This window comes from Morus notabilis, unplaced genomic scaffold (assembly GCF_000414095.1).
Source record: "Morus notabilis unplaced genomic scaffold, ASM41409v2 Scaffold1929, whole genome shotgun sequence".
Taxonomy (NCBI): domain Eukaryota; kingdom Viridiplantae; phylum Streptophyta; class Magnoliopsida; order Rosales; family Moraceae; genus Morus; species Morus notabilis.
In genome coordinates this window covers 45841-67897 of record NW_010356695.1, presented here as the reverse complement: position 1 = coordinate 67897, position 22057 = coordinate 45841, and the positions used below count along the sequence as shown (strand labels likewise).

General features: G+C 34.5%; 3 protein-coding genes and 1 pseudogene across 7 annotated transcripts; 3 read left to right on the top strand and 1 right to left on the bottom strand.

The window, feature by feature from the left end:
• Positions 1–551: 551 nt before the first annotated feature.
• Positions 552–1797, bottom strand: LOC21385556 (basic 7S globulin 2; the record flags this gene model as incomplete). Its single annotated transcript, XM_010088441.2, has 1 exon — positions 552–1797. A coding segment is annotated over one exon (1227 nt), but the record flags the coding sequence as incomplete, so codon positions are not given.
• A 2973-nt stretch (positions 1798–4770) lies between these two features.
• Positions 4771–4873, top strand: LOC112093479 (annotated as a pseudogene).
• A 1559-nt stretch (positions 4874–6432) lies between these two features.
• Positions 6433–10455, top strand: LOC21385555 (signal peptidase complex subunit 3B). The gene is made up of 6 exons (XM_024171966.1): positions 6433–6698; positions 6815–6862; positions 8319–8381; positions 8739–8792; positions 10007–10093; positions 10181–10455. Exons 1-6 carry the CDS (start codon positions 6573–6575, stop codon positions 10304–10306), a joined length of 504 nt encoding a protein of 167 aa, XP_024027734.1. The 5' UTR covers positions 6433–6572; the 3' UTR covers positions 10307–10455.
• Positions 10456–12462: 2007 nt separating this feature from the next.
• LOC112093378 lies at positions 12463–17855 on the top strand. 5 transcript variants are annotated; one of them, XR_002903043.1, is made up of 11 exons: positions 12463–12558; positions 13225–13561; positions 13635–13785; positions 14301–14641; positions 14719–14869; positions 15370–15459; positions 16170–16498; positions 16566–16698; positions 16875–16973; positions 17129–17200; positions 17279–17360. XR_002903043.1 is itself a non-coding variant. In XM_024171788.1 (10 exons), the coding sequence occupies exons 2-10, from the start codon at positions 13229–13231 to the stop codon at positions 17507–17509; spliced, it is 2034 nt and encodes a 677-aa protein (XP_024027556.1). In that variant the 5' UTR covers positions 12463–12558; positions 13225–13228; the 3' UTR covers positions 17510–17855. The 5 variants fall into 5 exon arrangements, 4 of the variants coding, with proteins under 4 accessions (XP_024027556.1, XP_024027514.1, XP_024027439.1 ...); XM_024171788.1 differs by having other exon boundaries at positions 14352–14641; positions 16875–17200; positions 17279–17855; XM_024171746.1 differs by having other exon boundaries at positions 15376–15459; positions 16875–17200; positions 17279–17855.
• The last annotated feature ends 4202 nt before the right edge of the window (positions 17856–22057 follow it).

Sequence of the window (22057 nt, the reverse complement as noted above, 5' to 3'; positions counted from 1 at the left end):
ACGACACATCTAAGGCCAGCTATGGATTCTTATTAGTACTGTAGCTAAAGGACATATGTATAGTTGTTAAAATCATCGAGTTCTTTTCAATTTCTTTTTATCTGTAACGACACATCTAAGGCCAGCTATGGATTCTTATTAGTACTGTAGCTAAATGACATATGTATAGTTGTTAAAATCATCGAGTTCTTTTCAATTTCTTTTTATCTGTTTTTTTCTCCTAGTCTTTTATTCTTCTCTGCGATAACAAATTATAAGAAATTTTCATACAAGTTGGACCACCTGCCATAACTTGTTCAATGCTCATGATAGGGATATTGGGCATGAAAGGATATTATTTTGGATTTATGGATGTCTATAATTCCAACCAAATTAACACTTAACTGTTAGATTCCATCGATCCTCAACGAAATTTCATATCTGTGTAGTAAAAAAAACAAACAATTATATAACAAACACAAGCTTCTTATTCTTCATTATCATTATTCACGCCATTAAAAGCACTACATACGCACATACATACATCACAACACAATACATAAGTAGGCTTCAACATGTTGTACATTACATTCACGGACTAGTAGTACTAGAGGTGAAGTTGAAGTTGGAGCAACTAGTCCTGCGGAACAGCAACGAAGAGCTGAATCCCAACATCGACTTGACCAGATCAAACTGGACCAGATTGTCCTCCAGCTGGTACGCCCCTATCACCATCGAACTCCCGTGAGGCCTCGCCCCTCCGTCCACGAACGCCAAGCACATCACCCCCGGTCGAGCCTCGATCATCGAGTTTGCCCCCAAAATCCTCCACCTCGTGCTTTGGTCATGTAGGGACAGGTCGACCGGTGGCACCGCGGGCCCGATTCTCGTGCTCGCGATTCCTTTGGCGTCGAAACAAGCCCCGAATGGCGCCACGGGCTGCACTCGGGGGATTTTGAGTTGGTTGGCGAAAACGTTCGTCAAAGCAACGAAGAGCGAGTGGTCGAGAAAGGTGTAAGGGTTCGTGGTTGTTATTATGGCTCGCGACACTGGTGTTCCGACGGGGTGGTTGTTGATTTTGATTCCGCTTAGGTTTATGGCGTACTCTCCGTCTTGGCTTATTGTTAAAGGCGTGTAAATCAGCTTGCGAGTGACGTCGATCCCCGGCGGGAAGAAGTACGGCCCTTCCCCGAAGAAGACGGCGCCGTTACCGTTGCCTCGCGGTAGACACGTGGCGAATTTCTGTTGGAAGCCGAAGTGTGACGCCAGCTGGCTGGGGAGCGACACATGTGAGTGGCCGAGCCCAACCACACCTTGGGCTTTTCGGGGGAGCCCGGGTTGTAACAGCGCAGAGGGAGCGCAGACGAAGAGGAATTGACGAACTCGAGCTATCGGGCCTTGGCCTTGTCTGGGCCCTTGGGCCGATCGCACCGAGAGAGAGTCCTGGGCAAGCTCACCGATTGCAGACCGGCCCGTCACCGGGTTAGTGACCGTGACCCCGCACGTGCCGTTGTGGCACCCGGGCCGGGCACGTGAAGAGCACGTGCGGCAGTAGTGGTTGGGCCCGACGGCTTGAGAGCACTGGGTCGAGTGGCAGAGCGGCGCGTTGTAGGTGGAGGAGAGGTAGGACCCGCCCTCGCAGTTGGCCCACAGGAATCGACCGTTGAGATCGATTGTGAGTGGGACCTGCAAGGGTGGGGTCCGCTTAGAGACATTGGCAACGTGGAGACCGGTTGCGGGGTCTTTGCGGACCGGAAGGGCTAGGCTGTTGGGCCTGAATATTGGGCCAGTTTGGGCCGATTGCGACGGGGAAACAGAAAAACAAAGAGAGAAGAAGATCAGGAGGAAGAGAAGAAAAGGGCAATGGTGAAGGAAGAAAGAAGCCATGGGCGAGATTATTGATCGATGAGAGAGGCAAAAGGGGAAGGAGGTTTTTGCTTGTTTTTATAGAGTGGTGTATTGAGAAATGGACATTTTTAGGGGAAAGATTTTTGCCTTATGGACTAGCTTTTAGTGACGTTATGTTTGGAAGTTCCCTATATTAGCTAAGTTTAGAAAAAGAAAAAGCAAGAAGATGAGCATAATATTCCTGGTAAGAGAACAAAGAGTTGTCGAGTAGGAGGGGCACTTGGCAGTGAAGAAGAGCTTTGACAGCTAGATAAGCCATGCAAAGTAAAGTAAGGTTGTTCCTTGTTCTTGTTGCTCTTCTTACTAATTAGCCAGCATTATCTTGTTCTGGCTTGTCGGGTTTGGATTGGTCCAAACACTAGTTAATTTTCCGACGAGAGGACTTTTAATTTGAAAATTCCTGGGTCAGATTGGTTTTCGAGAGAGTTCTCAACCAGCCAGCGTCTTCTAACGAATTGAAACCGATTAATTACCAGAAAGTTAATGCCAAGATCATTTACGTTGTTGGCCAGCTTTTACATTTTGAATTTCGGTTACAATTTTGAGCCCAAGAAAAGTCAGTTTCAAGATCATTAATTTATTTTACTATTGCGCTACTCATGAAACTGATGAGTGTTGCCTTTAGTTATTAGTCCAAGGTACGTAACAAGAATATTGGCTCTAAAAATCCAAAATGTTCTTATATCTACGTGTGATCCTTCTTCTTTTTTTTTTTTTTTTTTTTTTTTTTTTTTTTTTTTTTTTAAACTAACCACTTATAATTTCTTCTATGATGAGTATTGTCATTTTCTATTTGTTTTGATGTGTAGTGGTAAATTGTACACGTCCAGTAGGATATGGAGTGTGGTCTCAATACTTGCTGAGCGTTTGTAGCAGCATTTTAAATGCATATTTATTGTCTAGGATGGCAGTATATCTTGCGGGGCCGGCGCCCATTGAGCATGAATAGGGTGAACATATAGCCTAGGGGACAATATTTGAGATGAGATAGAGATGAGGACAATATCTTGTTTCGAGTTGAGTGTTAGATACTCTCCGCCTCGATATACATATGCAATAAACAAGAATTAATTTTTTCAAATTTTTTGGCTTATGTATTGCTTTAGTTTATGTACTTTGTTATGTTTTGATGAGAGTCAATTGGCTCTATTACTATATTTGGTTTGTATATATATAAATTTTAGTTTGTCTTGTGAAAACTTTGATTTCGAACTAAATTTCTGGTGGATTTTCGCTTTGTTTAAGTTGTTGTAAGACAGTTATATTAGATGGATAGTTCTTTGTTTTATAATATATTTTTCTTGAATAATACCATCCTTTTTTAAACTATAAAGTTGATTTTATGAACACATCCCTCCACAGCTCTCTTCTAAACATACATATCATTTAATTGTAAAGGTGTCAAATTTACACATTACAATACATACCACTATTAATTTCAAAATTATTCATAAGTACGCGGGTGTGTGGACTAAGTAAGAGTTTTTTTTTTTTTTTTTTTTTTTTTTTTTTTTTTTTTTTTTAAGTAAATAGAATGTTGTAATTTAAGTCTATTAGAGGTTGTTATAATTTTACCTTTTTTCTCATCTCACATTAAGGGAGTTTTTTTTTTTTTTAATAATAAATTTTGATTTAAATGGGCGTTTCAAATATACCACCCACTATCAAGAAAAAAAAAATCGTCATATTAATATATACTTCTATTACCATTGGTCCTTAAACTAGCTCTTGTTAAACTCTAACAAAAATTATAATATGAGTGCTATAGGATTGGATTTAAAAAGAAAGAAAGAAAAAACAGCCCAATAATCTCTCAAACAAAGTATACACCATCTAATACTTATAGCATGAGAGACGTGCCTTAGGTACGTCTCATTTGTAACCTTTTTTGTACTTTACAATTTGAATGTTTTTTTTTTAATAAAAAAATTTTTTACGAACAATTATAATTATCTTACATTCTCATAATATATATGATGATGGTTTAAAACAAAGTTCAAAACAAATGCCTCTTTTCTCCTATATATATATATATATTATGTGCAGTAAAGAGTATTTAAAGATTAACAAGTTGACTTTGTTTGAGAAATAAAAAAAAGAAAAAAAAGGAGAAACAAACGAAAGCATTTGATGTAAAAAGGGTAAATTAATAAAAATATATATTTGGGATGCATTTGGAAAAAAATGACATTTTAAAGTATGGCATGAAGAAATATTGAATTTGGGATATATTTGAAAAAAAATTATGTTAATGGGAAAATTAGTGAAAAGGTTTTTAATGAGAAAACTCTCTAAATACTTTTTATTTTTATTTATTTATTTATTTTCTTTTAAGAAGCAGCCAAGCAACGAAGTGCAAAATGAAAACAAGCTATTTTTTCTTTTTATATATCTACTAGATAAGCTTCTTAAATGGTATATATAATGCATGACACCACTCGATTTGTACAATTGTACCTCCTTTGTATTTATTTACTTTTTAAAATTCTTCATTTTTTTCTATTATTGGAGTTGCATTTTTTTTTTTGTTCTCGTCCATATGTTTAGCATGTTCACTATGAAATATGAACGAGAGGATTGCACTCTTTTCTCTCTCTAGCGCAAGTAACACTGAAACTGTCCACAGTAAATATTATTGCGATACTTTGCATTAGAACTTAGCATACGATAATACAAAAGTAGGCCCAAAATTCAGCACTTTAACTGCAGCATATAAGATCCAAAACACGTATATATATATATATACACACAATATAGGGTGTACAATATGGACACAAATAAGAGCAAAGTTGAATTGTCCCACATAGAAACGACACGAAGGAGAAGTGGAAGAGTTAGACTATAAATATGGAACTTCATCTACAGCACCAATCAAGGAGTCGCGTGGTAAGAACAGAGCGAACTATTCTTTCGCCTTTTACTAAAAAATACCGCGACATATTTTTCCAAGGTGTTTTTTTTTTTAAAATTAAGGTCCGTTTAGTTCGTTGATTTGAATTTTTAATTTGAGTTAAGATGTGATGGAATTTTTAATTTGAGTTAAGATGTGATGTTATGTGAGAATTTTTTACTGTAGTAAAAAAGTGTAATAAAAAAGTTAAATGTAACTGTTTTTGAGAGTTTTTTACTGTAGCAAAACTCGAATTTTAAACTCAAAAAGTGAACGGGCCTTAAAGGTATTATTATTCTAAGTATTATTAGTGGTGTCGGGATAACTTATTAATTACTTTTTAAGAGAATTAATGGTGAACATGTAACTTATTAATTATTTTTAAGAGAATTAATACCTTTTAAGAGAATTAATGGTGAGCAGGTTCTTAAATTGATAGAACGCAAGTGACTAGCACGAGGGACAGGGACGTGCCTATTCTCTCCTTTTTTTTTAATTTAATTTTTAGTATTGAAAAAAAGAGTAAAATAATGTTCTCTACTAATTGAATACTAATGAAAGTCTAATTAGTATTAACAAATTAGTACTAATCTATAAAAAAACAATTAACAAATGTACTTTCAATATATTGACATAATATGTTTCACTCATATATTAGTACATTAGTATATCAAGTCAAATAATAGTACCATAATTCAAAAATCTAAAACATAAGGTTAAGAAAAAAAGAAAATAAATAGAGAGTAAAATAATATTAACTCTACTAGTTGAATACTAATTAGAGTCCCATTAGTATTGACAAATCATTACCAATCAATAAAAGAACAATTAACAAATATACTTTTTCAATACATTAACATAAAATGTTACTCATATATTAGTGCGTTACTATAACAAGTCAAATAATAGTATTAAACTTCAAAAACTAAACAAAAGGACAAAAAAAAAAAAGAAGTAAAGTAAAATATAATAAGCGAACAAGTTTAAAGTGTGAGGTGTGAGATGAGGTGTGGGAAAATGTATAAACCATGTGTATAAATATTGACCATTATATTTAAAATTAAAGTATATTTAGTGATGTGCACTATTGGATTGCTTGGTTGAAGTACAAAAACATACAATTCATTCTCTCTTCTTGTCTGCAGAGAAGATACAAAAAGAGAGAGAGTGATCAACAAAAAAAAAAAAAAATTAAATTATGTGTCGATCACCAACAAATAAGAATTTTTTTTAAAAATGAAAGAAGAGATTTCAGGACGTTTGGTTCATGAATTTAAAATTATAATTTAAAATCATTCTCATTTTATATATATTTTTTATAAAAAATATTATAATAAATTATAAATTATAAGTTAAATCATGATACGAATTCCCTTCTAAACGTTCATTCTTTTTTTTTGTTGTTGACAATGGGATGAAAAAGGAACTACTTGAAAGGGCAGATGGAAAAATAAAAATAAAATACAAGCATGGATGGAAAAGCCACACTACTCAAAAGCAAAGCGAAAAATGGAGAAGGTGGGTCCCGCGGACGTGTTCTGTCCAATGAGTAGACGGAATAGAGCCAAAGTGTAAATTACCCCTTGCAATGGCTTAAATGATAAATTATAAAAGAATAGACCAAAAAAAGAAAAATATAAAATAATAGAAAAAAGAAAAAAAGAAAAAGTCACACAATTCGATTCTTGATTCATCCTTCTCCTCAGAAGTAGAAGACTCCTCAGAAGTAGAAGAAGAAGAAGAAGAAACCCCCAAACAGCAAATCAAAAACCCAGAAGAGAAGAGAGAAGAAGAAATGCATTCGTTTGGGTACAGAGCCAATGCTCTGCTGACCTTCGCTCTGACCATTCTCGCTCTCATGTGCGCCATCGCCTCTTTCTCCGACAACCTCAATCACCCTTCTCCGGCTGCCCAAGTCCAGGTACTCTCTAATCATCATTTATTGTATCATTCGATCCCATGATTCGTAATCTTACAATTCTCGTGATTTCGAATACCCATTTGGATTTGATTTCTGATTTTGGGTTTTTTTTAAAGGTTTTGAACATCAATTGGTTTCAGAAGCAACCAAATGGGAACGACGAGGTAAGTTTTCAATCTTTGTTTTGGTTGTTTTTCCGTCGTTTATGAAAATAGTTGTGGTTTCATGTCTATTATTTTAGATTGGGTTTTCTCTGATTTGTACTGGCTTGACTTGGCGAGAACAGTAATTCATTGGATTTCGTCTCATGAATAGTTTCATTTTTTTTAATTTTAATATTATTCCCAATATATATATATATATATATATATGTGTGTGTGTATATATTTCTTGCTCGATTCAGCTTTTGTTATGTTATTATTTACGAAATGAAGAAACATATTTATTCCGAATATATATATATATATATATGTGTGTGTGTGTGTGTGTGTGTGTGTGTGTGTGTTTATAATTAGCCAATTATATTCATATCTATGTATAATTGATTAGCACAAGATTCTTTAATTAGGGTTTGATGGTTTTTGTTCTATATATAAGACTGAATTTTGTCACACCTAGTTGGTGTTCCTAAGGTTGTATGTGAATTTGACATATGCATTTCAGTCTTACGGTATAGTTGTTTTCCACGTTTTATAAATGTTTCTTGTACTAAATACATCTAGAGAATTGAAATAATAATCCCTTGGATTCTATAAGAAACAATATAGGTAGTCTTATTGGTATCAGTAGTTATATTGGTTCGTCTCTCTGGTAGATGAAATTGTAGGGCAAAGAGTAAGTTATAAATGAAAACATGTGGAATAATTGAATTTATTATAGAAACTGTAGGTGACTTGGGTTTGACTTCCACTCTCAATAGACATAGGGCTCATTCTTTTCATAGGTTTGAACCACAATTTAAACCTTTCTGCCGTCATGTTTTTCCTCACAAAAATATGAATTTACGTTCAAACCTACAAAAAGAACGGGCCTGTACTCTCTGAGTGGAATTTAGAACTCTGTCTTCATTTTTAATGAGTTTAATAGAAATCCACTCTTTTTTTGTGATTCTGCTTAACTACGATTATAAGTTTGCATCTTAAGGAAATTTTACGATTGGAATTACAGAAAACAAGCCAGTAAAGCTTGAAATCTTGATGGATTGAGTATATGCAGCAATTTATTTGATCTTGTTGCTCATGAACTGTAGTTTTGATATCTGGTTAAGTATTGTTGACACCGAGATTAGAGTTTACCTTTTTCAACTTGTTGGGGTCCTTTCGATTCATTCTTGAAAGACAACTTGTCAAGCGCTCGATAGATAAGCAATGATCATTGGCAAGTTCAGAATCCACAACTATATCTCTTCCACTCTTTGCCTCTCTTTTTCTTCTTCTAGAGAATCTATCCTGATATTTAAGATTTGTTTTGCCTTTTTCTTTTCTTATTCCTTATTACATTAATATTCTATTTGTTCAGTCGTGTATTCCAGTTTGTTAGTTGTTGTAGTGTATTAATAATAGTCATGCCATCTTATATTTAAGTTTAGTTTGACAAAAATTTCCTCATCTTATTATGCAGGTCAGCATGACTTTGAATATCTCAGCAGACTTGCAGTCACTTTTCACTTGGAACACAAAGCAGGTATTGGAGAATTCTCACGACTTATTGTAGCTTAAACAAACACACATGCACGCACACACACATGTACGTATATAGTTATATGTGCACACACGCATACATGTGTATGTATGCGTTCAACGACTATGTGCATATGCCTGCATGCATGTATGTAGATATATTGAGTACTGTTCTTTGTTCTAGTTCTGTGACGTACCTTATCTATGAGAAAGGGCCCTTTTGGAGCACTGAAAGGATACTTTTGAAAATGCAAGAGATTTATCTGATAATCGCGTTCTTAAGCATAATGCATGCTTGTCATTATCTGATAATCTTTCATAGAGCTAAATAACAAACATTCTTTCTTATTGAAAATTGCAGGTTTTTGTTTTCTTAGCTGCTGAATATGAAACCCCAAAGAACTCCTTGAATCAGGCAAGCTTCTGATCCACCTGGACGCATAAATATTCTGGAGTTATTTCCCTTTGATTTGTATCTTTTGAATATGTAGGTATGTTTGGTGATGAGTTTGGATTCTAGAAATATTTTGCTTTTGTACTCTGCATATTGCCATGTTCTCAGGCTTGTTAATTTCACTGGTATTACTTATAAGTATTGTTGACACCGAGATTAGAGTTTACCTTTTTCAACTTGTTGGGGTCCTTTCGATTCATTCTTGAAAGACAACTTGTCAAGCCCTCGATAGATAAGCAATGATCATTGGCAAGTTCAGAATCCACAACTATATCTCTTCCACTCTTTGCCTGTCTTTTTCTTCTTCTAGAGAATCTATCCTGATATTTAAGATTTGTTTTGCCTTTTTCTTTTCTTATTCCTTATTACATTAATATTCTATTTGTTCAGTCGTGTATTCCAGTTTGTTAGTTGTTGTAGTGTATTAATAATAGTCATGCCATCTTATCTGTCATTTAAGTTTGACAAAAATTTCCTCATCTTATTATGCAGGTCAGCATGACTTTGAATATCTCAGCAGACTTGCAGTCACTTTTCACTTGGAACACAAAGCAGGTATTGGAGAATTCTCACGACTTATTGTAGCTTAAACAAACACACATGCGCGCACACACATATGTACGTATATAGTTATATGTGCACACACGCATACATGTGTATGTATGCGTTCAACGACTATGTGCGTATGCCTGCATGCATGTATGTAGATATATTGAGTACTGTTCTTTGTTCTAGTTCTGTGACGTACCTTATCTATGAGAAAGGGCCCTTTTGGAGCACTGAAAGGATACTTTTGAAAATGCAAGAGATTTATCTGATAATCGCGTTCTTAAGCATAATGCATGCTTGTCATTATCTGATAATCTTTCATAGAGCTAAATAACAAACATTCTTTCTTATTGAAAATTGCAGGTTTTTGTTTTCTTAGCTGCTGAATATGAAACCCCAAAGAACTCCTTGAATCAGGCAAGCTTCTGATCCACCTGGACGCATAAATATTCTGGAGTTATTTCCCTTTGATTTGTATCTTTTGAATATGTATGTATGTTTGGTGATGAGTTTGGATTCTAGAAATATTTTGCTTTTGTACTCTGCATATTGCCATGTTCTCAGGCTTGTTATTACTTAACAAGTAACTCCATGGCTTAATTCGTTTCTCAATTCTGTTTTTACAGATATCCCTTTGGGATGGTATTATACCCGCAAAGGAGAACGCAAAATTCTGGATTCACACCTCAAACAAGTACCGTTTCATTGATCAGGTATGTTGCCTTTCTAGAAACCGATTAGTCCCTTAGCTCCCTATCTAGTTTCTACATCAACTTAACAGCTTCTTCTTCCTTTTGTAGGGAAGTAATCTCCGCGGAAAAGAATTCAACTTGACATTGCACTGGCACGTGATGCCCAAGACTGGGAAGATGTTCGCCAACAAGGTAGTTATGTCCGGATATCGCTTGCCGGAGGAATATAGATGAGAATGACGTGTATTTTTGTTCCTGTAACTTTAGCGTTTCAGTACATTGGGGATACATAAATGGCCATTTAAACTAGCAAGAGAACTAGAAACAGTAAAGGATTTGATTTTGACATCGGAAATGAAAAACTCTGTTGGATTTTGAGTTTAGCATGCTTGGTTGCCAATTCTTGAATTGTTTTTAGTACACAGGCACATTTCTTTGCCCCCCACCCAAAAAAAGGGAAAAAGAGAAATAAAACACCATTTAATATGCTTCAATTTAGTTGAATAAGGCCTGTTTAGTTCGCTGATTCGAGTTTTTAATTCGAGTTGAGATGTGACTTTATGTGAGCTTTTTACTGTAGCAAAAAAGTTAGATGTGACTGTTTCTGAGAGCTTTTAACTGTAGCAAAACTCGAATCGGTGAAGTGAACGGGACTTAACTTTTGCTTTGTCAAACATCAAGAAAAGATATTGGTATAACGCAAAGGTGGTTAGTGTTTAATCAATAAATTTGACGGCTTTTGGTGTTTACTCCAAACTTTCTAGAACTTATATGGGAAAATGCAAGATTTTTATTCCCACTCTCAAGAATAGTGTATACCAAACACCCTCTATCACTTCAAGTTTTGTTTTGGTATCATTGTTTTATGGTGTTTTTAAATTTTGCTCTTAAATCAAGGGGTTGTCTACTTTGACCCACAAGCTTGAAAACGACCTAAATTCTCCACATTAAAGTCTTGCAAGTTCTCACCGCTTGGTGGAAAAATTGGATGGCACATCACCTGGGACAAATAATTTGAGTAGGTAGTTTGAGACGTTTTGAAGTTTGTGGCCTAAAATGTGACGACCTTTGTCGGGGGACAACATTGAAAATAACCCTATAATTTTTACAAGTACATAGACTTATTAGTTTGCTGTATAGACTATCCGTGACTAAATCTAATTTTAGACACACACATTATCCCCAAAATTTAGTTCACAAAGTCGGTAGGCTTGATGGGGGCCCAAAAGATCATGCCAATGCTAATGACGGACGATCACAATCCAGCCCCCCTTTTTTTCGGCTGATAAAACAAAGAAAATTAATGGTGTCCTCACATACCCATTCTAATGACAAAGCAACTATTTATAGAATGTAAAGAAATCTTATCAATATTTTTGTCAACTAGCGTATACTGTATCAGCTCAAGTCATATTCAACAAGTTAATGAGAAGTATATAGTCCTTTTATTAAGTTTGAGCCATAATTCAAACATTTTTACTACATTTTTACTACATTGTTTTGTGAATTCTCACAAATAATTAAATTCCCATTCAAATTTTTTTGTATAAACTTATGCACTAAACATATCAATAATTTCAGTCTCATTGTCCACAATGAGACTCGATTCCTTGATACTAAGTAAGAGAGCTCTAGTAGATCACCATCAAAGGTAGGGCCGGTAATATGAGTCATGGCACGACAACACGACTCAAAAATGACACAAATTTTGCAGGTTAGGATTGAAAAAAAGAGATTCGGGTCAGAATTGGGTCGACTTGAAATTAACACGAAAAACATGAGTCAATTTTGGGTTAGACCCGCCTAACCTGAACACGATACGAAACTTGTACAAAACTAAAAAATACATATATTTTTCATTACATATTTTTAAATTTATTATGAACTTGTGATATCATGATAGTTATACTCAAAATCTTATACTATTACTTACTTAATTTCAATGGATGTTATTGTAATATAGTGTGTTATGAATTTTAAGTTATTTCTAATATGTAAAAAATTAAATAAAAGTATACAATTTTCATGTCAATTTCAAGTTCACGGATCAATTCCGTGTCACGAGTCATTTTCGTGTCGTGTCGTGTCAACCCCTAAAGTGATCGCGTCGTATTCGTGTTGCGGTTTTTAAAAATTTCGTATCACGAATCGAATTTAAATTAACTATAAATTTAAAAAAAAAACGATCAAAATACAACATGAACACGAATTGCCATCCTTTAAAAAACAATCCAACTTGTTTGGCTAAACCAAACTTATTAACGGAAACGTGTCTCGTGTCCCATGCGAGAAGAGGGGTTATCTAATTCCCAAACGAGGGAGAGACTAGGGAGCACGTTAATCCAAGCAGCCAAACAGACGCTCCCAAGCGAGGCTCCGAACCATAGAGCTCCAAATATCCGTGAGAACTGAGAGCCCAATCTCTACACTTCTGTACTTCTTACCTTTCTTCTTCTTCTTCTTCTTGGATTGCAAACATATCAAAGGTAACGACGACTCTCCAATCCCATCTTACCAATTACTTGATTACATATTTCTTAGCTTTATTCTTCGTAAGATCATGAAATTCGTTTCGTTTCGTTTCGTTGCCGAGAAAATTTTGGGGCCATTTGCGATTCTCAACTTGTGATTTTCATCGTTTTGGAGAAGTATCATCTCGCAGGAGCTTACCTGAGCTCATTTGAGCATTGTGTTTGACTAATGTTGAGAAATTTAGTACAGAAAATTAACTCGACACTGCAATTTTTTTTTTTCGTTTGTTTGTTTGAATTTGTTTGGGATCAGATAGAGGCTTAATAATGTTGACTTTCAGCTAGGTTTTGTATTTGTTATGGTGTATTTGCTTCGTTTCGATTAGTTTTGTATGTATGGATTTAACAGGTTAAAAATTTGTTTCTTCGTCTGGGTAGTTTTTCTCAGGTTTCCATTTTTTAAGTCTATTTTTGTGTGGCTCTTTTGAAAGTAATTGGAAAATGTTCGTATAGATTTTGTTAGTATTTTGGAGATTTTCTTCTGCCTGGGAGTTTTTTCGGCTAACAAACATTCTTACTACACTATCAGCTATCGTAATTAGCATGTCATTCACACATTTATGTAACTAATAATGTACTGGTAGTATTTGATCCACTGATATTCAATGCTCTAAGTGATAGATAGATGGGCAGCCAAACCCATTTAGTCGGAGACCGCTCAAGGACAACCTGGACGCCAGCAATGGAGCGCTATTTTATTGACCTGATGCTAGATCAGGTGCATAGGGGAAATAGGATGGGCCACACCTTCAACAAACAAGCATGGAATGACATGTTGGTCATGTTCAATTCCAGTTTCAGATCTCCATATGATGTAAATGTGTTGAAAAGTCATTATACGAGCTTATGGAAGCAATTTAGCGATGTGAAGAATCTCCTTGATCAGAATGGATTTTCGTGGGACAGCACTCGGAAAATGGTGGTTGCTGAAAGATGCGTCTGGGATGGCTACACCAAGGTGCTCTACCTCTTATTTGTGTACAAAATTTTTCACCATTCTCGAAGTAAATTTATATACGGCATTCATGCAGGCTCACCCAGATGCGCAATACTACAGGAACAAAGCTTTACTGAACTTCAATGATTTGTGCTTGATATATGCACATACAACTGCAGATGGACGATATAGCCTTTCAAGTCATGATATAGACTTTGATGATGACTTCCAATCATTAAATGTCGGTATGCCTCTGCATCTTTTCACATACTAAAGGAATGATACAAATAAATTGTGATGTCTTTGATTCGATTATGATCTATGACAATTTTTCCCAGCAGCATTTTTGGTTACTTATATGTAGGTAAGTGATTTGAAAACTATAAGAACAACTTGTGTTTGTATAGTCAACCTTTGCAAATCTAGTCTTTAAGTTAAGTTTTTATGATGGAATGAAGTCTATTATACCCTGAAAAATGTAAATGTGATAACCCTTTTCGCTCACTCTTGCAATGTGCCTGTAATGAGATGAAGACAAAATAAGGCGGTCTGGCTATAAGTGACAATCCTTTTTTATTTTTTTATTTTTTTTTAGTTTTACCATTTATTTTCTTAACTGCTAATGACATTTGCGAGCATTGTAATTTTTTTAATTATGAAATCACCAAACTTTTACTTGATTACCGATGGTATCCTCGAGTATTATATTTAAAGTTTTTAAATATCACCTTTCTCATTTTTTTTCTCTCCATTTTTTTAGTGCTTGAAGTGAACAATCTTGTTCCTGCAACTAATGAGCAAGTAAAAACAGATTGGACACTAGCCATGGACCGTTATTTTATCAAACTTTTGCTTGGTCAACTGAGAAAAGGCAGTAAGGTTAACGATACCTTTACAAGACAAGCTTGGAAAGATATCCTTACTTCGTTCAATGCAAAATTCGGTTTTCAATATGGGATTAAAATATTGAGACAGCGTTATAAGAAATTGTTCAAGTATTATACCAATGTAAGGAGCCTACTGGAGGAAAACGAATTCATTTGGGATGAAAGACAACAAAGGATAGTGGCCGATGATGTTGTTTGGGAAAATTACATCAAGGTATGCAATCATTCACATCATGATGACAGTTACGTTTTTGTCGTACTCGTATATGACTCTTATTATTGCTGATCTAGGCACATCCAGATGCACGCTCCTACAGGAAGAAGTCCTTGCTAAACTACCATGATTTGAGCTTAATATATGGCACTGCAATGAGCAATGGAGTTCGTTGTCACTTGCAGAGGGGGAAAGACTATGAAGATGACGTCTTACAATACACAACTGGTGAGATTCATATTTGAGTTACAAACTTTAGATTTGTAAATAGTGAAGTTAGTGTTCTGTGTTAGATTGCTACGTACTACGTTAGGGTTATATGCGGCTGATACTGGATATTAACTTCTATTTAACTATTCACATGAGTAAGCAGTCGTTTAGAAAAATCATCAGTAAATACATGCCAACTTATGATTTTCCTCTTTAGTGTTCCATAAATTTTCTGTTTCTTTATATGTGGCTGTCCCAGGGCTTGTTTACTAAAGAACTAATGTTACTGGTCACTGTAATGTATGTGTGTGTATGTGTTTCAAGGGATAACATTAATACTCTCACTGAGACCGTTAGGATTATTACGTTTGAATATCAGTGGCACCAGATGAATCAAAGTGACAAGTATAGTGATGCACCGCCATTTTCCTGCATCTGAATGTTCAGTAATTTTTTATAATAAGTATTATTTCTTGTATAAAAATTACTTGTCTGAAAAGGAAAAAGTAAATTTGTAGGTGAAGAGAGGGAAAGGCATTCGTTTGCAGTTGATTCTCACATTGCTCACAGCGAGGATTTTGACGGTGAAGATCCAGATTTGATGATTGGTGTGTTTATTCTTTCCCTTTGGATGAAATAGAATTATGTCCGCTGAATTTTCCTAATAGTATCTTGAGTAATTATAATCCTGCAGTTATTAACAAAAGCCTCCGCCTGTAATTAAGCTTGAATTATGAAGATGATAAACAATGCTCTGCCCTTGTTACTTAATACAACTTGTTGGCTATTTTCCACTCTCTTGTATTTTCGTTATACCAACAATGCTCTGATGATGTTGGAAATCCTATTTTTAATTATCTTTATATTTTGATATTATGTTTCTTTCAGTACAATTTTTGATGATTTCTATCCGTTCAGAATTTGATTCTTAGTTCTTATTTGATTCGTAGTTCTTTTATTGCAGAGTCTAAATTTGAGAAATATACCATTTAACTTCAATTCGCTCAGCAGTTTTCATTGGAAGATTCATAGTGATGTATTTTTGATTATTCATTTCAGGTGCCAGAAGTTCAATGTATTTCCAAATCCAAATAGAGTGAATTTAGACCAAAGTTAAAAAAGCTGATTTATCTAGTCAGGCTAGAAATGCTGAAGAATCCATGAAAAAAGGGAAAAAGAAAAATCAAAGAAAACAAAACAAGAAACAAAATGAATAGAAAACATAAGTAATTAGGATGATTGTAATAACAACTAAAAATATGAGTTTTGTTGTTTTCTGATGTTCCCCATTTGGTTACTACTGTCTAATGATGACTAGATGGGGAAGAGATTCAGAGCGTTGTAAATGGTGAGATAAATTGGACTCCTTCAATGGACCGTTGCCTCATTGATATCATGCTGGAGCAAGTGCATAAAATGAACAAGATTGATTGCTCTATTGATGACCAAGCATGGATAGATATGGTGGCATTGTTCAAGGACAGATTTGGATTACAGCATGACAAAGATGTGTTGAGGAGTCGCGCTAAAAGGTTGGAGAAGCAGTACCTTGATATGAAAGATCTTCTTGACCAGCGCGGTTTCTGGTGGGATGAAATGGAGCAAATGATCACAGCGTGTGATGATGTTTGGGATGCTTATATTGAGGTGCTTACTTGTCTATTTGATTCTTAATGTCCAAGTATACGTGGTGACTAACATGCAGTACCTGTAGGATCACCCAGGTGCAGAGTTGTACAGATTCAGATCCAATCCAAACTACAATGATCTGTGCTTAATTTATGGAAGTTCAGCTTCTAATGGACAGTTTAGCCAATCAGGTCGATATATTAGCTGCAATGGTGGAGGTAAGGTTTCTTTTTGTCCAGGTTATGGGGTTTTGCATTCTGTTATCTTGCATATTTGGTCTTGAAGTTCCTCAGAAATATTCTGCAGCCTACTAGCATTGTTAAAGTATTATAAATCATATCATAAACAAAAGAATATCCATTTCTTATTATATATTGTTTTTTGAATGCTGAAGGAGCTAACGTTTACAATAATCATCGCTGGAGAACTGATTGGACACCACAAATGGATCGACATTTCATTGATCTAATGCTCGAGCAAGTTCGCAATGGAAGTATGGCTAACCATAAATTTAATAAATTAGCTTGGACTGACATGGTTACAAAATTCAGTGCAGAATTTGGTTCTCAGCATGATAAAGATGTTTTGAAAAGTCGTTTTCTAAATTTGAGGAAACGATTCAATGACATGAAAGCTCTGCTTGACCAGAGTGGGTTTGCTTGGGATGAAATGCAACAAAGGATAACAGCTGATGATGAACTCTGGGATGCTTATGTCAAGGTGCCCTTTTTTGGAATTTTCAAGGTGATATAGTTTGTATGTCTTATATGTATAGCAGCTCATACGAAGCTTCTGCAGGAGTACCCTGATGCAAGATCATACAGAAATAGAACTTTCCCAAATTTCAATGATTTGTTCTTGATATATGGAAATACAAACAACATAAAAGAGGAGGATTATTCAAGTCACTCCATAGCCTCTGAGGACGATGACGTAGAAGTAAATATTGGTTTGTTTCTCTTGTTTTCTGGTTCTGTGTGTGTCTCCCCTTGTCTTCGTTTTTATGCGTGTAGAGCTCATTTGTGGTAATATGCATAAACAGACGAAATTGCTATCACTTGATTAGGTCTTAGGAATAGGATACCCGAGCATGCATGATTAGGGCCTTTCAAAAACTGCATTGGCATGAGTTATTATAGAGATTATAATTATATTGTTGCTTGTGATGTTTGAGGAAGGTGTCGTGCAAACTGGTAAATAATAATATTATGAAGATGCAATGGTGTTGTATTGATTTTCTGGGTGTTTAATTGTTCCCTTGAAACTGTTACGAATAATATATGTATACCAAATAATTGTGACGGCATATGTATTTTTATGAGATTTAACAACATATTGATCCTATTTAGTTCTTTAGTTTACAAATATCAGATTTTAATTCTATGGACGTGTCTTTTGTTCTCTTAAGTTTCAGGTGAAGCAGATGACCAATCCCCAGCTTATTTTAATCCTCCTAGGGTAAGTGACGAGTCCAATGGATCAATACTATACTTGTATAACAATAACACGATATGGTATATGCATAAGAGGAAAGCAGCTGGTTTTACATTTAATGGGCAAACTTTGACGTGGATCATCACGGCATTCAATAGAAAATTTGGACTTAATATTTAGTCAAATTTCTAGCTCGAATAAGGTGTATATGGGCATGAGATGATCGCTTTCATTGACTTTTGCAGAATACGAAGTAAAATTAGCTAGTAAGAACACCAAATGTCTGGTGTTCTGGTGAATAATGCTATATGCTATTAACCAATATGAATGCTTTTTATTTTATTCTAATTTTTTGGCTAAAGGACACTTTATATTTTTGAATAGTTTTCATGGCAATATCTTTTTTTTTTCATCCTTTTTTTTTTTTTTTTTTTTTTTTTTTTTTTTTTTTTACTATTTGCCCTAAAACATTTATCTTCTTCAGTTTGGTCCCTTTTTGACTTTTTTCTTCCTGCCTTTTATTTTTTTCATTTTGGTTCCTCATTGCCCTGCTAACATAAGGTTTTCCTCGAATATGGCCCTATATGAGGATCTATTTCCTCTCCGCCTATCCAATACTCTTTTCTTAATTATGTATCTTCTAAATAAGAGCCAAACACACAAGTGCATAGCATTTGCTTTTCAACTAGTATATACTAAAAGAGCAATGATATACATGATGAAAAAATTTGTTGCAAATATCATGAATGCATACATGTCAAAATCCGTAAAACTAATATTGTTGTTTTGTCTTATCTTTTTTAAAACGTCTAATAGCATCTAATCTATTACAATGCAAAATCAGTGTGCCAATGTTAAATTTAGCATTTAAGTGACAAAATCGCTCTCCAATGTAATGTGCCAAATTTATTATCTACTACTTGTGTCAAATTTGCCTCCAAGGATTGCATACCGTAAGTTTGATATTTGATATTTTTAGTTGATGTGTTTACTTTTTTATTTCGTTATTGTGATATTTATATTTTTAAATTAGTTTAGAACGTAAATGTTTACTTTAATTTACAACTTTTAAAGTTTAATGATTGTGAAAAAAAAAAGTGGACTCAGTATTTAAAATAGCATTATATATTAGAACACAAATAAAAATAATATATGTAACCATCACACTTTTTAATGCCAAATGTGCAATTGGAGATTCTAACAAGTTATATTTTAGTTTCATGAATGTCATTTTGTTTTTCAAGATGTGCATAAACGTTTTCCTCATTATTTTTCTCCTTTACCTGCTTCATATAAAATGATCTGAGACAGAATAGTTTGCTCGTTGTACTCGCATTTGATGATCATTCATACCCTTTTAAATTTTCATGGTAATCAAATAATTCAACTTTTTTCATATAATGAATGTGTATAATACTCTAATTAATTCATGAATGCAATATGTAAGTATAACATGTATAGCTCAACATAATATTTATACTGCAAGTGATTCTCATGTATATGATTTTAGTCCTCGATAATAAATTGACGAATGATTTTTTAAATTTTATAGAGATAATCGTGTTCCAATCCCATATTAACTAAAATATTTTCAGAATAGTTACATAAAAGGCAACATGTTTGATTTTTAAGAATGAAGAGAATATCTTACATTTAATGCAACTAATTCTGCAAAGTTTCTGTTACTATTTGATTGGGATGTTATTATCTTTATAAAATTTCAAAAATCATTTATCAATTTTAGTGTTGGGTCAGAATTGTCAATAAATAAATAAATTAATTAATTAATATTTTGAGAGAATAATCTTCCAAGAATCAAGCATCTGAAAATGGATGAACTAATTCGGCTAATAACCCTAAAATAAATGCTATTATTATTTACGAGTGTCGTTATATTTATTGACATAAGAAATTCTACAAATAAAATTTAACTCTATTCTATATGTATTTAAAAAATTAATAAAGTCCAAAATATCATGCGAGGCATCATTTAAGTGTGAAGGATAAAAGAAACTTATAGTCCTGGGGTTAATTTAAATAATAACACTCATGAATAAATTATTATTAATTTTAGCATTACTTTTGTATACTTTCACAATTAGTATTGGCATGTTAGTAGTATGAGATAAAATGACTTTTATGCCACTTAGGTCAAAATTATCATTTAAAAGCACCTCAAAGAAACTCTCATCTCTCTCCCGCCTATTCTCTCTCTCCACACCCCATTTTTAGCTTTCTCTCTCTCTCTCTCTCAAGTTTGGCCTATCTCTGCTCACTCTCTCTCTTCCCTACACCCTCATTCCCTCGTCGTCAATACTCCGGTTGTGCACAGATCGAGGTTGGTACATAATTTTTTTTTGTTTTGTTTTATTTTTATCTTTTTAAATTTATTTTTCTGGAGATTTAGTATATAGAACTTGAAAAAAATGACTGGGTTGAACTTAATGTGATAGGAATTAAAAATCTCCTTCGTCAATTTGAGATTTTGGATGATTTTATAACTGATATGTAAACTGATTGTAACGACCAACACGCCAAAGACATAGTTAACATTGGGAGTCATAGTATTATGACTCATAATGTTATATGTCCGGTCATAATACTATGACCAATCAGTCATAACAGTATGAGTCAATGTCTATGAGTCAAATTATAACAATATGAGTCAAAATGACCGGTCATAGTATTATGATCGTAAGGTAGTCATAGTGATATGACTGTCCAGTCATAATATTATGATTAAAATGACCTATAGTGTTATGACTGGCACATTATTACTGCCTTATGACCGGCTATTACACAGTGTTATGACTGGTCATTTCTAATGACTCGATGACGACTAGGAGTAATTGCATGTTGATTAACAGTGATTATTTTTGAAATTATTTAGGAATAACTGCTGGATTGAACGTCTTCATCAAGTACAATGGATATTGAGACCGTGCTGTCGGTTGTGAAATGAAGGGGATATTGGTCCCCACCAACACAACTTATATAGGTCTTATAGATGTGGTGAGAAATGTGCTTGAGATTCGGCCACAAGGAAAAAGTTTATCCTTAAGATATGTTGTTGAAGACAGGGAAGCTCTTATGAAGATATCGTCTGACTATGATGTCACATTCTATTAATGACATCTCTTCCTCCAAAGCCTTTCTTTTATTCTAAGATGACAAAAAATGATAAAAAAAAACAATAAATACAAAAAAAAAACAAGAAACGTAAACAAAGTTGTTAATCAAAGTACTATGACTGGCACACTAAGAGTCTGACCATTGAGCGGTCATAATTCTATGATTGCCCATCATGCAGACTCGCTCATAGTGTTATGATTGATGGCCGGTCATAAGACAACCACATAGTGCGGTTACAGTACTATGATTGATGGTCATAATGCTATGATCGCAGGCTCATCAGTCAGGTAGTCACACTATCAGCCTGCCTGCCTGATGGCCGGTCATAGAATTATGACCATCAGTCATAGTACTATGACCGCACGCTGTGCCTGTCTTATGACCGGTCATAATACAATTACCGACCGGTCATAATGATATGGCCGGCCATCAGGCAGACTCACAGACTAAATAAGGAGCACAATGACAATAAAAAATTTCAAATAACTGACTTTATCTTTTCTTCTAAGATGACAAAAAATGGTAAAAGAAAAAAAAATAATAAATACCTAAGAAAAAACAAATAAACAAGAAAAGTCAACAAAGTTTTCACCTTTGTCTCGGAATCCGCCATTGACCTCGTCTGTTTCGTGGTTGATTTCTCCGGCGATGAATGTTAGGAGGGTCAGGTTTTCTCAGTTCGTGCTTCTGGGTTAGGCGTTGATTTCTCCAGCGAAGGTTTGTGGGTTCTTGTCGCGTGATTCTGGGTTTGTGGGTTCTCACTGTGTGGGTGCTCGCTGTCGTTGGTTCTCGCTGTCGTGAGTTCGTCGGTGCTCAAGGTGGTAAACGGTGGTGGTCGTTGGGGTTTCTGTTGGGAATAGTGTCCTAGAAGCATGAGATGTAATAGGATATTTATTATTTAATTAATAAAAGAGTTTATTCATCATTTTATGTGCATATATTTATGAATATTTTATGAATATCAAATGAAAATTTCGTGATTGTTTATGTAACCTTAAACATAGTATATAA